Here is a 16,188-nt window from a genome sequence, read left to right on the forward strand (position 1 = left end):
ATTTTGACAAATAATGATTCCATTAATTGAGTATTGTTAAAAATTCTATTCGTTCTGCTGATTCTGTATTTTCCTGCATACTAACCATAATACCAAAGATACACTATTGCTGTTGGGAGTAAGTTTTATTGTAATGACAAAACTCAAGCATTCTAGCATCAGTGAGCTCTGGGGTAAAGTCCCAGGACTGCAACAAAACAAAACAAAATCCCTAAACCCCAAGTATTACTTTTGCTACTAGTGATTCAAATTGAAGAATTACTGTTGGCATTATTCTTGTAAAATGCAAAGATGGAAATATTCATCGAGAAAAATACAATAACACAAATTTATGACTGTATTTTATTGTTCAAGAATGGAAGTTTACTTACTACTATCTCAGGGAGACCTCCACTGAATGATACATGGCAGATGAATAGACCTGTTGAAACTTTGGTTGGGAATATATCAATATCAGATGTATTATGTTGATTTTCTATATTTACTGAGGACTCCTTAAGCTGTTTCTGTGCCCTGAATCATGTTACTATAAAAATAATGTTCCTGAGGCTAAATTTACTTAAAATTTGCTTGAAGCCTGTTTAAAGAAATATGTACTTTTTTTTTTTTTGTACCGGGGATTGAATTCAGGTCCTTGTGCTTGTGTAGCAGGTGGCGAAACCACTGAGCTAAGAAATATGTACTTTTTAAGAACTTTTATTTTACTTCAAAATGCAATCGAGAATGTTTCTACTTTATTAGAATGTGTAAACTGGATGTGGTGGCGCATCCCTGTAATCCCAGCACTCAGGAGGCTGAGGCAGGAGAATCACTGCAAGTGTGAGGCCAGCCTGGACAACATAGTGAGTATAAGGCCAGCCTCAACTACAGAGCAAGATCCTCTCAAAAAAAAAAAAAGTATAAGTTATTTCTAGAATTTAGCACCTTGACAAAAAAGATCTCTTTTATAAATGCTTTTTTTTATTACACACATAGAACACCTTTGCCCTTTTTGCCGTGGGTTTCTAGGAAGCTTCACGTTCAATTTTAGTGTTCTTTTGTTATTGTCTAGTTGTCAAACTCCAGCTTAGGGAACTTGAACAACAGCATTAGATAGTAAGACTGGGTTAGTTACTGTTGCAAAGCATAAAAAGAAGATAGGGTAGTGACTTTGTTTTGTTCTAAGATTATTCTTTCTTTTCAAAAATAAGCAAATAAACACTATCAGGTTTTAATATAAAGCAAGTGGCAACTTTTGTGGGTCACCAAAAGTACTGGCACTGTGGGGAGGCTGTCTGTACTGGTCCTGAAAAGAGATATGGTAACTATTTTCTTAGTGGGGAGGTGAACAACTGATTAAAGGGAATTCTCTTTTGAGATCTTGTAAGCCAATCTAATTTTTTTCCTTAACTTCTTTTATTGGTACATTTTAGGTATACAATACATTTACATTTTTCATTGGGTACTTGTACCTGTACATGATGTATCTTGGTTCTTATCTTTTCCCCATTCCCTGTCCTGCCTTCACCCCCTCCACCCTTCCCTATTTACATAGACTTTGTTTCCATTTTTTCCTTTTCTCATAATTTTTCCTTTCCCTCCTTTCCTTTCCCCTTGCCCTCCCTCTCCCTCTTCCCCTACCCCTTTGGACCTTTTCTTCTTATTTCAAATTATCAATTATTCATTTTAATCATTTTAATCCTTATTTACACTTTCAGTGTCTCACACCAGAGAAACTATTTGGTATTTACCCATGTGTGTCCTATTTATTTCACTTAAGAGTATGGCCTCAATATGCGTCCATTTAACTATAAATGTCTCTAGTTTGTCATTCTTTATGGCTAAGTAGTACTCCATTTTATAAAAAACCCAATATCTTCTTTATCCAGTCTCCAGTTGATGGGCACTGGGGCTGTTTCCAAGCTTTAGCTATTATAAACTGTGCCACTATAAACATGGGTGCACATATATTGCTGTGGTATGATTCTTTTAATTCTTTTGCGAAGATACTCAGCAGGGCAATAGCTGGGTCAAATGTGACCTTTGTAGTCCTAGTTCTTTGAAGTATCTCCATACTGATTTGCACAGTGGTTGCACCAGTCTGCACTCCCACCAACAATGGAGAAGGGTTTCTTTGTCCCCACACCCCCGCCAGCATTAGTACCATGCTGTTTTTATCACAGTGGCTTTGTAGTATAGTTTCAAGTTGAGGATTGTGATACCCCCTGCCATGTCTCTGTTGCCTAGAATTGCTTTTGCTATTCTAGGTCTCTTCTGGTTCCAAATGAATTTTTGGATTGTTTTCTCTAGTGCTGTGAAATATATTGTTGAAATTTAATCAGCATTGCATTGAATCTATATAGCAGTTTTGGAAGTGTGGCCATTTTCATTATACTGGTTCTTCCTACCGAGGAACAAGGGATGTCTTTCCATTTTCTTATATCCTCCTTGATCTCTTTTTTCAGAGTGCTGTAGTTTTCAGTGTAGAGGTCTTTTGGTTCCTTTGTTAGATTGATTCTTAGATATTTCATTTTTTTTGGATGCTATTATAAAAGGAATTGTTTCCCGAATTTCTCTTTCAGTGAGTCTGTTATTTGTGTACAAGAAGGCTATTGTTTTTTGAGTGTTGACCTTGAATTCAGCTACTCTACTGAATCTGTTAATTAAGTCTAGAAGTCTTTTGGTGGAGTTTTTTGGGTCTTGTATGTAAAGTATCCTATCATCAGCAAATAATGACAGTTTAACTTCTTCCTTTCCTATATTTATTTCTTTTATTTCTTTCTCTTTTCTAATTGCTCTGGCTAATGTTTCCAGAACTATATTGAACAGGAGTGGTGATAGTGGGCATCCTTGTGTTGTTCCTGATTTTAGCATGAAAGTTTTCAGTTTTTGACCATTTAGTGTGAAGTTGGCTGTTGGTTTTTCATAGATAGCTTTAATCAGGTTGAGATAAAGACCTTCTATTCCAATTTTCTGTAAGGATTTTATCATGAATGGGTGTTGGATTCTGTCAAATGCTTTTTCTTTTCTTTTCTTTTTTTTTTATTAAATTCTTTTATTGGTACATTGTAGGTATACAACACAATTACATTTCTCATTGGGAATTGTACCTTTACATGATGCATCTTGGTTCTTATTTTTTCCCCATTCTTAGCCCTCCCTTCACGCCCTCCACCCTTCCCTATTTACAAAGACCTTAATTCCATTTTTTCTGTTTCTCATCATTTTTCCTTTCCCTTCTTTCCTTTCCCCTGCCCCTCCTACTACCCCTACCCCTTTGGACCTTTTCTTCCTATTTTACATTATCGAATGAATGCTTTTTCTGCATCTATTGAGATGATCATATGTTTTTTGTCCTTGGTGCTGTTAATATAGTGTGTTACATTTATTGATTTACATATGTTGAACCATCCTTGCATCCCTGGGATAGATCTGACTTGGTCAGGGTGTATGATGTTCTTGGTGACCCTCTGTATTCTGTTTGCCAGTATCTTGTTGAAGATTTTTGCATCTACGGTCATTAAGGAGTTTGGCCTGTCGTTCTCTTTTTTGGTTGGGTCTTTTCCTGGTTTTAGAATCAAAGTAACACTTGTTTTCAGGAATGAATTTGGAAGTATTGCTTCCCTTTCAATTTCTTTGATGATTTTAAAGAGTAATGGTGATAGTTCTTTAAATGTCCTGTAGAATTCAGCGGTGAAGCCATCAGGACCTGGGCTTTTCTTTGTTGGTAAATTTTTTATTACATTTTCAATTTCACTCATTGTAATTGCGGTGTTTAGAATTTCTATATCTTCTTCATTTAACTTTGGCAATTTGAATGTATTTAGGAATCTGTCCATTTCTTCTGTGTTTTCCATTTTATTAGAGTACAGATTCTTGAAGTAGGTATTGATGGTCCTCTGGATTTCTTCTCGATCTGTTGTGACTTCACCTTTTTGGTTCTTAATTGCATGGATTTGAGCCTTTTCTTTCCTTTTTTTGATAAGGTTGGCTAAAGGTTTATTGATTTTATTTATTTTTTTGAAAAACCAACTCTTTGATTCATTGATTTTTTTTTTGTATTGTTCTCTAGTCTCCGTTGCATTGATTTCTGCTCTGATCTTTATAATTTCTTGTCTTGTATGAGCTTTGGGTTTGTCATGCTCTTCTTTTTCTAGGATCTTGAGGTTCATCATTAGGTTACTTACTTGAGCTCTCTCTGTTTTCCTAATATGAGCATTCACTGCTATGCATTTCCCGTGTAGAACTGCTTTCATTGTGTCCCATAGATTCCTGTATGTTGTGGTGGCATTATCATTTACTTGTAGAAACTGTCTAATTTCTTCTTTAATTTCCTCTGTGACCCATTGGTTGTTCAGGAGGGTATTATTCAATTTCCATGTGTTTGTGGGGGTTTTGCGGTTTCTTATGTTATTGATCTCCAATTTTATTGTACTGTAGTCTGATAATATACACAGGGTAACTTCAGTTCTTTTACATTTACTTAGACATGTCCTATGAGCTAGCAAGTGATCTATTTTGGAGAATGACCCATGTGCAGCCGAAAAGAATGTATATTCTGATTTTGTGGGATGGAATACTCTGTAAACATCTGTTAAGTCCATTTATTCAATAGCTTGGTTCAGTTCTAGAATTTCATTGTTGATTTTTTTGTCTAGATGATCTGACTATTTGTGTGTATATATATATATATATATATATTTATTTTTTGGTACTGGGGATCGAACTTGGGTCCTTGTGCTTGGGAGGCAGGCGGTGGAACCACTGAGCTACATCTCCGGAAATTGTAATATTCTTTTTTTTTTTTTTTGGTACTGGGGATTGAACTTGGGACCTTGTGCTTGTGAGGCAGGCACTGGACTCACTGAGCTAAATTCCTGGCCCTTGATCTGTCTATTTGTGATAGTGGGATATTGAGGTCTCCCATTACAATTGTATTAGTGCTTATATGGTTTTTCATGTCTATTAATATTTGTTTTGTAGAGCTGGGGGCATTTGTATTTGCATATATATTTAGGATTGTCATCTCTTCCTCTTTGATTGTTCCCGTCACAAGGATGTAGTGACCATCTTTGTCTCTCTTAATTAATTTTGGTTTGAAATCTACTTTGTCTGCAAATAAGATTCCTACCCCTGCTTTTTTCCGGGTTCCTGTCATGTGGAAAACTGTTTTCCATCCTTTTACTTTCAGTCTATGAATTTTTTTTGTTAGGTAAGTTTCTTGTGTATAGCATATTGTTGGATTTTGCTTCTTAGTCCATTCTGCCAGTCTATTTCTTTTGATTGGTGAACTGAGGCCATTAACATTGACGGTTATAATTGATATTGACTCATCCTTGTCGTGATGTTTTTCTGTTGTTGGCTCTTTTATTTTTTATTTTTCCCCCCTTTCCATTTAATTTCTTGCCTTGCCTGGTGGCTTTGCTCTGTTGGGCCTCATGGGGCAATCCATTTTTAAATAAAAAAATATGACATTGCTCATTAGCTAAGGACTTTTAAGCATTCTTATGCCAGTGACTTTCAAAATGCTTTGTAGTTTAAAAAGTATATATTAAGAAAAAGCTAAATATAAGCAGGGAGTGAAAATGCTTAAATCAAATGACTTTTCCCCTTATTTAGTCATTTTAAAGCTGAAGTCTCTGTTCAGTTCTTTTAGACTGATGGGGTTATTTGGAGAATGATGCTTTTGTTTTTCAGGAGTCAACCAGAGATTTGGATACAATTTTTTGCAGAATTATTCTCCTCCTTTTTCTCTTTTTATTCCTTCCTTCTGTTTAATAGCTTTTTCCTTTTTGAGGATTTCCGCACATTTTTCATTTTTCATCCATGTCTTCTGTTTGAGACAGTAGATTTCTATCTAAATTTTAGTCACCCAGCACTGGTTGGGGCATGCTGTTAGGACAGTCATTAAAACTTAAGAGATGTAAAAAACAAACAAACAAACAAAAAAGCCTTAAGAGATGTGTACACCTGTGGACATTTTTTAAGTATAAATTGTTTCTTTAGTGTGAATTCATTTCTAGGATTTTTCTACAGGTCTCCTGACTGTGGTAAGTATTAGGTTAGTTTGTTTCCTTTGTGATATTGTGAGCTTGTTTCACAAAACATGTGAATAATTTTCTGAAAATCCGTTACGTTATTGAAATTTGGTGTGCAGAAAGACAGTTACCTAACCGTGCCATTTTTATTGTTTTAAAGAAGTATTATATGGACATAAGTTACCATTCAAAAGGCCTGGGATTTAGCTCAGCAGTGGTGAGCCTGCCTGGCAAGTGCAAGGTCCTGAGTTTGATTCCCAGTACTGAAACAAAAAAACCTCCCCCCAAAAAACAAAAGAAAAGAAAAGAAAATCACGTACAGGGAAGAAAAATATCATTTATTCTATTAAGTATTGCTTCAAGATAGAAAAGAAATGTTGATGTACACACTCCAAATTTGTAGGGTAGGAAAATTTTAAACATTTGTGTTTCCTTTCAAGAAATAACAAATTTTATGAATGAATTTTGTTTATGGATGCAGTTCCTGAATTGATACTGTACACCCACATACTTTAATATTAAATTAAAGCCTCTTTTAAAATGTTGCTGAGAAGAGAATAGAATTTGCCTCTTTTAGTTATTTTCTCAGCCAGTACATACTGTTTCTCAGGCTGGAGTTAGTGTTTTGACACCATATTAAGTCAAGGCACATTTTAAACATGTAATATATTCTGTTTTCCATCAGAGGCATTTTTGGACATAATTTCATGGTCTTTGTTTTTCAGTGTATTGAAAGTATGTTAAAAAGTTTTCTTGGCTTGGGCACATTAGAAGCAAAAACTACATATGGAGTTAAAAGCTGCATAGAAACAAATGCATTTCATTTACATTTTATGTAGGTATTAGGCCTGGATAATCAGCCATGAAATCAATGTGAATCAGTTTAGTTCTCAGTTTAATGCTTACTTTTGAACTAGTTAACTCAGTTAACTTAGTATGGATGCTAAAGATCAACATTTCAGTTTAGAGCTCTTGATAGCTTGAATAACTTTACATTAAAAAATATGTGACTTCTAAATGAGGACAGAGGGAAACTTGGGTTTTAGTCACAAGGCAGATATAGCTTAATATAAATTTATTCATTGAATTATTATTAAGGAACGTCTTTTGTGGGTTAGGCACTGTTAGGGCAACTGGAGATATAGGGGTTAGCAGGTCAGATAAGATTTCTGCTCCTTGAGCTCCTATTGGCTTGAGGCCTCTGAAGGGGTAGATAACATTTTAAACAACAAGTAGCCAATCACATAAGGTGATTTAACATGTATATAATAAACAAAATAAAGTAATTAAGGTAATGGTAACTGGTGAGGTGTAAAAGATTCCAAAAGGTGTGCTTCAGGCCTTTTTTGATGAGGTGACATTTGAGGACATTGAATGGTAAGAAAGAAGCCACATAAGCAGTGGGAGAAATGCCCCAGCAGGGGCATCTGCAAGTACAATATTCCTTGTTATACTGAGCATAGGTGAAAATAAAAAGGAAAGTCTCATTTTTCCTTCAGTAGCTGTTGAGTGCCAGAAGCACAGCAATGAAAAAACCAGAATTTCCTCACCAGGTGGAAACAGTGGTGGCTCATGCCTACAGGCCCAGCTGCTGGGAGGCTGAGACAGAAGGATCTAAAGTTTACAGCCAACAAAGTGAGACCCTGCCACAGAAGAGAAAAATTAAAAGGGGTGAGATACAGTTTAGTATTCCTAGGATTCAGTCCCTATTACCACAAAACATAACGGAAAACCTCAGAAATTTTTGCTTTCATGAGTCTTATGTATCAGACCTACTTCGTTAAAGGGGAGTTATGGTTTTAATTTTATAAAATATTTGAAAGTTTAATTGATACAATTAGGAATGCTGAATTCTCATCCTTTGAGATGGGGTGCAGGTATAGTGTGTGATGAATGCCTGGAGTTATTTGAGACCTTAACGAGAGTAATAGTCTTTTTGGGGGCGGGTACTGGGGATCGAACTTGGGACTGTGCGCTTGTGAGGCAGGCGGCGGAATCTTTTGATGTATTATATTAAAAAAGAAAAGACTGGGAATTATTGTGCCCTAGAGCAGTGATGGCAAACCTTTTAGAGCTTTCAGTGATACAAATAGCCCACTGCTGCAGCATATGTGCCTTAGGTTTGCCACCGTTACCCTAGAGTAAAGTATTTTTTAGAATCCAGGGATAATAATACATGTAATGTTTTAGCAACTTGCCAAATGTAGATTAGCACTAAGAAGTAATTCAAAATAGTATAAGAAATAGTTCAATATTTGTACTCAAGTATTTTAGAAGTAATACTAACTTCCTTTTAGGAATGGCTTTATTTGCTCCTGTGACAAACTGTTGGATTCAAATATAGTTAATAGAGATATTGGTTATCTAAATGCTTTTCACTTTTGTGGATCTAGTACTTTTTTTTTCAATGTTCTGTTTTTCTCCTGTTTTATTTTTAACAATGATTACGAAGACATTTATTTAAAGTAGGATGTCTGAAGACTAATTCTTAAATTATGTTGCAGGCTTAATCAAGTTCATAAAAATATTTTGAAGACAGCTGCATCCACAGATTTCAACTATGTGATTACTTCTTTACCCATTCTTCTCTTTCTTTTCTTTCCCAAATAGCCTCTTTGAGATATGGTGCAAGGTAGAATTTATCCTCCTCATATTTTGTCCACTGTTTTATCGGCAAGATCTGATGCTTCAGGCTCAGGTCCAATGCTCCCATAACGCAAAACATCTTAGCATTTTAAAGGTTCTCAGGAAGCCTTCTTATGGCTTCTTTTATGTCTTTGTCTTCATATATTGTATCATCACGCATTAAGCCCAGCTTATCGAATCCTGCAGCTTTTTAATACCATTTCTGAGTACCATCCAGATACTGGCCTGACGCTGCAACAGCAGGCCTGCCTGCCATTTTGCCCCGAGAGTGAAGCGCTGGCTTCTCTGTTCTCCTGTTTCTTTATGAGGGATAATGATTTAATGAATCTCTAACATATAATTGGTATGACCTTTTATCTTAGATTTATGTTTGGGTAAGATAATTAGAAAAGGGTATTTTTAAAAGTTAAGATAAAATAATATTTGCACTATACATTTAATGTTTGAATTGTAAATTTAAAAACATTCGAAAGCCAGGTTTGGGGTTGCTCACCTGTAATCCCAACACTTGGAAGGCTGAGACAGGAGGATTTTGAGTTTGAGGCCAGCCTGGACTACATAGTGAGACCCTGACTCAAAAACCCAAAATAAGCAAAAAGACCAACAACCACATAAACATTTGACAAACTCAGCTGTTATAAGGAGAGGCAAGAACTATCTCCAGAGATACTACTGGAGAGGCAGAAGTTTATAGCAGCAGAAGCAAAGATTTTCTATTTCTTTATTTTCAGAGATACAAGCAGCAGTGAAAGTGAAGACAGTTCTGATTCTTCTGATGATGAGTTAATTGGCCCTCCTTTACCCCCTAAAATGGTAGGAGAACCAGTTAATCTGGAGGAAGACATCCTTGGTCCTTTACCTCCACCCCTTTCTGAAGAAGAAGAAGAAGAAGAAGAAGAAGAAGAAGAAGATGATGATGATGATGATGATGATGATGATGAAGGAGAAGAAGTAAGTATCAGCTGATAATTTAAGAATTCAGATGTGCACCTTTATGGTAGTATAAACATCAGTTTACTGCTAAACTTAATAATGAGGAAGAGTAAATTTAAAAAATGAAAAAAGAAATCTGGGGCTGGGATTTAGCTCAGTGGTTCCACCACCTGCCTCGAAAGTGCAAGGTCCCAAGTTTGATCCCTGGTACCAAAAAAATAAATAAATAAAAAGAAACCTGACAACCCTTGTTTAAAATAACCTCAGGAAGAAAGAAACAGACCTCAAAAATAATAAAAGTCCAGTATACAAGTTATAGTTTTCTGAGCAATTGTCCAAAAGCAAAAATAAAATGTATAACCTTCAAAACAGTAAAGGGAGAAATGATAAAGAAAACTGACGTGCTTTTTGTAATTGTTACCTGTAGTAGACAATTTTTTAACATTTCCCTTCTCTAGGAGACATATTATCTCAAGTAATTAAGAAGTGAATTGAATAATAGTAATGGGCAGAAAAGAAATAGCTTTTATGAATCTGTCAAAGACTTTGTACACATGAGTATTTGAATATTTTTATACAGGGCAGGGCATATCAACTTTATCAGTTCCAAATCTTTTAATTTAGGTTTTGTAAATTTTTCTTTCATGTGAAACGCATATATATGTAAACTAGAGTGTGTATGTATGTATAAATACATTGTATGGATGTGTCAAATTAAGAGAAATATAAGATAAATTTGGCAGTTTCATTAAAGATCCTATTTTATAATAAGTTCCAGAAATTACAATATTGACTTTCTCCCTTTGATATCAATTATAGTAGCTTTTAAATATCTTTATAATTGAAATATTTTCACTAAAATCTTTTTACTGGGAAATTCATCACTTTCTAATATGTTTTGGTAAAAATTTCTAAAGTTTTCTTCTATAAAATCATAGAAATAGCTAAGTTATGGCAACGGGAAAACCACATTCACATTTCTAAATTTCTAAGCTATTTGCTTTACATGTTTAGATCACAGAATGCTATGGAAACATGAACTGCCATGGAACCATGGGGAAGATGTGCAAGAGACAGCAATATTGATTATGTCCAAAGCAGGCTGTAAGCAGTGCAGGCTGTAAAGAGTTAACCCCACAGTTGGCTTGTTTATAGAAGTGAGTCCAGCTGAAGCCTATGTGCTGAGGTCAGAGTAACTTACACCCAAATTCTGTTCCCACAACTAAAACCTTCTTAACTAGAAGAACAATGTTCTAATTACAATCATATATTTTATTTATTCTGTTCATAATTTGAGAATGCTTTGTCTTGTCTTTTACAAGCCTTGCTTACATTAATTTCCATAGAAACCACAGGACTGCACATCCTTGCATGTAGTACTGCCCTTGCCCGTAGCTTGCCTTTACCCTAATTGATTACTGATAAAATCAGTGGCTTGGACTGGCATTGGTCATCCTGGCAACCTGTTTTGTGTCTCTTTTAGTTCTGTCTTTTAGTTTTTCAAGATTGCATCATACACTGAGTAGGAGCCTGGAGCCTACTCAGGAGTTTCCAGTAATGTTTCAGAGGTCCCCAGTAAAGATGTGCTTAATTATTTTGGATAACTTGCAGAGTACTATGAAATGTGACAGTGGCTTTTGTAATGGGCTGAATGTTTGTGTCTTGGCAAAATACATATGTTGAAGTCCTAACCTCCATTGTGGCTGTTTTTAAAGATGAGGCCTCTGTTATGGTTTAGATCTCAAATGTCCCCCATAATTCTCATGTTCCATGGTATGGCCTCCTCGGAAGGGATGGGTCACTGGTAGCATGACTTGGAAGGATGTATTCCTGTTCCCAGCTCCTCCCTGCGCTCTCTGCTTCCTGGGTGCCATGGATTGAGCACCATTTCCTCCAACAGACCCTCTACCATCCTGTTTCTGCCTTACAGCCAGCTGACCATGGATTGAAACTTTGAGGCAAAATAAACCTTTTCTCCTTTAACTTGTGGGTATTGAGTATTTTGTCCCAGTGCCAAGGGTGACAAAGACTGCCTCTAAGGAAGCAGTTAAAGTTACGTATAGGATCAATGTCTTTGTAAGAATAGAAACCAAAACATGTGTGCTCACAGCCCTGCCCCCTCATGCCCTGTAGGGAGGAATGGTGAGGTCAGGCCTTAGTGGAAAGGGGTCTACAAACCAGGAAGGGAGGTCTTACCAGAAACCAAATCTACCAGCACCTTAATTATGGACTTCTAGCTTCCAGAACGCTGAGAAAATAGATTATTCAAATGTATATTCTTTACTAATTCATCTTAATTTGTACAAGAAAAAAACGTGGTACTTCTTAGAGGAGATTTTACTCATCCCCTCTGTTTCCACAGCGGCTATATAATTCATTTCTCAGTCACTGCTGCCCATCTCAGCAACTCAGAATATTTTTCAATAATATATCTAATCTTTCCTCAGAATAGGGTGTCTTATCTATCTCTCCTGATTGAAAAGTATGTTAGACCTTGTCATTCCTTATTTTGCTCATTAATTCTCCCTGACAAAAAGGAGTCTACTTGTATTGAGTTGATACTGATTTAATCAATTGATACTGATTAAAACTGTAGTGCTGCTTTTCCATTCCTCTAGTTTCTGTTGCTGAAATTTTGTCCAACCTTTATAAACCATTTCAAATGTAATTTTTCTCTAAGCAACATTTCCAGATATTAGCTGCATGTGCTACTTCACAGGGTTGGTTTCTGCCTTCTACAGCAAACTTAAATTGTTTTCTTTGTTAAGTCATTATTTGTGTGGTTACTCCTCTGCTTCCCTTTTGCAATTACATGTAATAATCTCAAGTACAAGGACTTGAAGATAAAAGATAACAGTAATTTCAAAAAACTCCCATAGGAATTTTAGTATAATACCTTTTATATAGAAGTGTTATTTGTTAGGTTAAGAAGTATAATACCTTGTACAGAAGTGTTATTTCTTAGGCTGGGAAGTAGCTCAGTAGTAGAGTGATTGCCTTGCATGTGAGAGGCCCTGGTTTCAATCCCTGGTGTCAGTAAAACAATACAATAAAAAAGGAATTATAGAAGTGGAATTTAACTTTTTTTGGTTTTTATGATTGAAATGTTCATTTTATGGCTTCTTTTCATTTTAATGTATTTTTCTTTTTTTTTTTTTTTTTTTGGTACTGAGGATTGAACTCAGGACCTTGTGCTTGCCAGGCAGGTGTGGTGCCACTGAGCTAAATCCCCAGCCCTTGAGTGTTTTTCTTTATGATGTATCAATCCTTAGTTTTTATGTGGAAAATGAAAATAGAGAAGTAAACTGAGCAAATGCAAGCATGGAAGTAAAGGTAATCATCTGTTTCCATAAGAACCATTATATATGCATTGTTCTAACCTTCCAGTTCAGTTGCACAACAGTTTAAGAATTGTGAAGGCTGCCGGGGATTTAGCTTAGTGGTTTCGCTGCCTGGTGCACAAGCGCAAGGACCGAGTTTTATCCCCGAATTGTGAAAGCTGCCCCAAGGTAGAATGAGACTAACTCACTAAGTTGTGTAGAGCATAGTTCTTTGTACCCCTTCTAATCACACCTTTTAAAAAATGAGTTTTTGATAGATCTAGAATTTGAAGGAAAGTAACCAGAGTGCATGTTAGTATGTACATTATAGACTGCGCTGCCACCCAGTGATTACTTTTTAAAAGACGCATTTTACTTTAGTTTCTGGATAGTTGGGGTTAGTGTTACTATTTGAGTCACTGGATTGGAAATGTTAATATATATTATAATTTGTTTTTATGACAAACTTTTTTTTTTTTTTTTGGTACCGGGGATCAAACTCAGGTCCTTGTGCTTGGGTAGCAGGCGGTGAAACCACTGAGCTAAATCCCCGGCCCACAAACTTGTTTTTTACTTGTTCTTTATTCCAGTTATCTCTGATGGCAATAAAATTTGAAGGTTTATTATTTTTCTTAGGACTGAACAAGTAAAAATTAAAGTACAAAAATCAGAGAAAAGAGGTGAAAAATAATTTTTAACCACTCCTATTATTTCTCCATGGTCCTAATTTTTTTTTTTTAGGTGAGGAAGGTTGTAACTTATAATTAAATGGAGACTTTGGGGTTATTGAGGATTTTCATTATTCTTGCTATCCTGTTTCCCATTGCTACAGAAAATTGGAAGCTGGAGTTTTATGACTGTAACTAAAGGCTGATGTAACACTGACTTTTTAGTTGTGAGCACCTGTTTTCCATGAACTTTGTCTGACTCTCTGCCTGGCACGTTCTGTGGTTGGGAGTCCAAGTTTTGGGCCACCACCGTGCTTCTCTGTCTTCTAGTCTGAGGCTTTTCATCTCTTTGGCCTTGGTCATTGCCAACCACCTGTATCAGTCAGTCTCTTTTCCTCATGCCTAAGGAAAGGTTGAAGAATTAAACATGTATAAAAACTCTCTTACTTTTTAGTAATGAGAATGAAATGAGTCTTGGAAACAACATTGGGTGGTTTTGTTGTTTTCATCATAATATTTCACTAATGATGAATTTTAATTTAATTGAAGCGGACTAGGAAGAAAAGTTATTTAAAAAGTGTGATGAAGCTTAATGAACTTAGCTTCAAAGAAGAATTAATACTGTTTAAAACAGAGAGATTTAATTACACCTGCAAGATGTTGTCAGCAGAGGATGCTAGAAGCTCTATTCCAAAATCCAGGCAGTATGTGCTTTAGCATTTCTAAACTGCTAGTGCAGAAGGGCTTTCTTTAAAATGGGCACTAGGGGGCAGTGGACACATTTTGGCAAGAATCTTTTTTTTTTTCCTCTCACCTGTCTCCTGTGGAAGGAAAAAAGAGGATCTTTGATAAATAATGTATTGTACAGATTGGAACAAGTGAATTTGATATTGAGATGAATGCTAGAATAATTTCTGTTATAATCTTTTGTGATTTGATAATGTTATAATAAATATGTTTAAAATTTTTCTTAGAGCATTTTAAGTAACAGATCCCCCCATTCCTTTTTTTGAGACAGGTTTTGATATGTAGTTCAGGGTAGTCTTCAACTTACTACCTACCCCAGACCTGCCTCAAACTTGTGGCGATGTGGTGATCCTCCTGCCTCAGCCTCCTGAGTGCTGGGTTTACAGGCATGCACCACCCACCATACCTGGCAGTTAACAGATTCATGTATAGTATAAGGCTAACTAGCAGGAATTCTAAGCATAGGCTCTTCATAACTTAAGATTTGTATTTTTAAGGTCAAATAAGGTTTATTCCTGTGATCATTAGTGTGACTTTATTTATTTATTTATTTTTGGGGTGTGTGTGTGTGTGTGTGTGTGTGTGTGTGTGTGTGTGTGTGGTGGTGATATTGGGGATTAAACCCAGGACCTTCACACTGAGCTATGTCACCAGTCCTTTTTAAGATTTACTTTAAAAAAGGAAAAACAGAAAAAAAAGAAAAATACAATAAAAAAATAAAATTTATTTTGAGATAGTCTTGCTAGTTTGCTGAGTTGCCCAAGTGTGGCTTAGCTTGTGATCCTTCTGCCTCAGTCTCCTGGAGTGCTGGAATTACAGGCATGTACCATCGTGCCTGATAGTGAAATCTAAACTTAAAAAAACACAATGCGTTTGAGATCTTGTTACACCCCTGCTCTAACCCCAGTACTATGCCTATCACTTTGTTAAGAAATGCAGGCTCCTTCCTTGGTCTCTAAGGCCCTACATGACTTGGTTTCTGCAAATCTGACATTATCTCCTTTCACTTGTTAACAGTCTTGTTCACTCCTCTCAAGCCACACCAACCTTCCTGCTTTTCTTTGAATAACTATTCTTGTTCCCACATGGAGTCTTTCTACTTGCTCTTTCCTCTTTATAGAGTGATACACAGAACCTTATGTGACTTTTTCATTTTAGTTGGATCTTTGTTCAGGTGTGACCTTTCCCATCACTTTATGTACATATCCTCCCTCCCCTGTGTCCCACCTCCAATCCCATTGCTTTTCCTGTCATTGATTTATGTTACTTATTATTATCTGACACTTTATTGGTTTGTTGTAATATCATATTGTCTTTTATTGCATTCTCAGTTGCTACATAGGCACCTGATACATAGTAAGTACTCAGGAAACGCTTGTAGAATGAAGGAATGAATGGCCATGCTTGTGAGTGGTCATATCCCTTTAAACATTTTACTGAATCAAAGCCATATTCTGATCTAGTCTCATTATGCTTTAGACACCCAGGAGCCACTCAGGAGTGCATTACAGTTCCAGGCTGGTTCTGCCACAGTTCCCTTGTTAAAGGCTACAGTCAGTTTTAAACTCCATTGCCAGGTGGCCTTTAGTACCTTTTTAAGGGTCTCTGAGTGGTGATTTTTATTTTGTTCAGAAAACCTTGTGTGCACCTGCTATTTGAATGGACGCGCCTGATGTGGAACATTTTGTTAGTAATTAGTATTGTGGGTAGATGGACTAGTTTGTGCAGATAATACAAAGCACACTTTTAAGTGTAGTGAGGTTTCAGTTATAAGTTGTTTTAATATGTTTATGTGTGTATTCAGTATTATGGTCTGGTAAACATCTATACATTTGTCAATTTAATATATATACAGTA

General features: G+C 36.0%; 1 protein-coding gene and 1 pseudogene across 2 annotated transcripts in view; one reads left to right on the top strand and one right to left on the bottom strand.

Moving 5' to 3' along the window:
- The window catches only part of Wdr70 (WD repeat domain 70), a 327,702-nt gene that overhangs the window by 29,569 nt on the left and 281,945 nt on the right, over positions 1-16,188 (top strand). The window contains exon 5 of one of the 2 annotated variants that reach the window (XM_004848601.3): positions 9,395-9,614. In XM_004848601.3, the coding sequence (XP_004848658.2) occupies positions 9,395-9,614 (220 nt within the window). The remainder of the gene's footprint in view (positions 1-9,394; positions 9,615-16,188) is intronic. The other variant, XM_013073525.3, reaches the window with a different exon arrangement.
- Positions 8,584-8,919, bottom strand: LOC101700907 (cytochrome b-c1 complex subunit 7 pseudogene; annotated as a pseudogene).

This window comes from Heterocephalus glaber, unplaced genomic scaffold, assembly GCF_053883595.1.
Source record: "Heterocephalus glaber isolate CG9 unplaced genomic scaffold, H.glaber_assembly_v1.0 deba00001538, whole genome shotgun sequence".
Classification (NCBI taxonomy): domain Eukaryota; kingdom Metazoa; phylum Chordata; class Mammalia; order Rodentia; family Bathyergidae; genus Heterocephalus; species Heterocephalus glaber.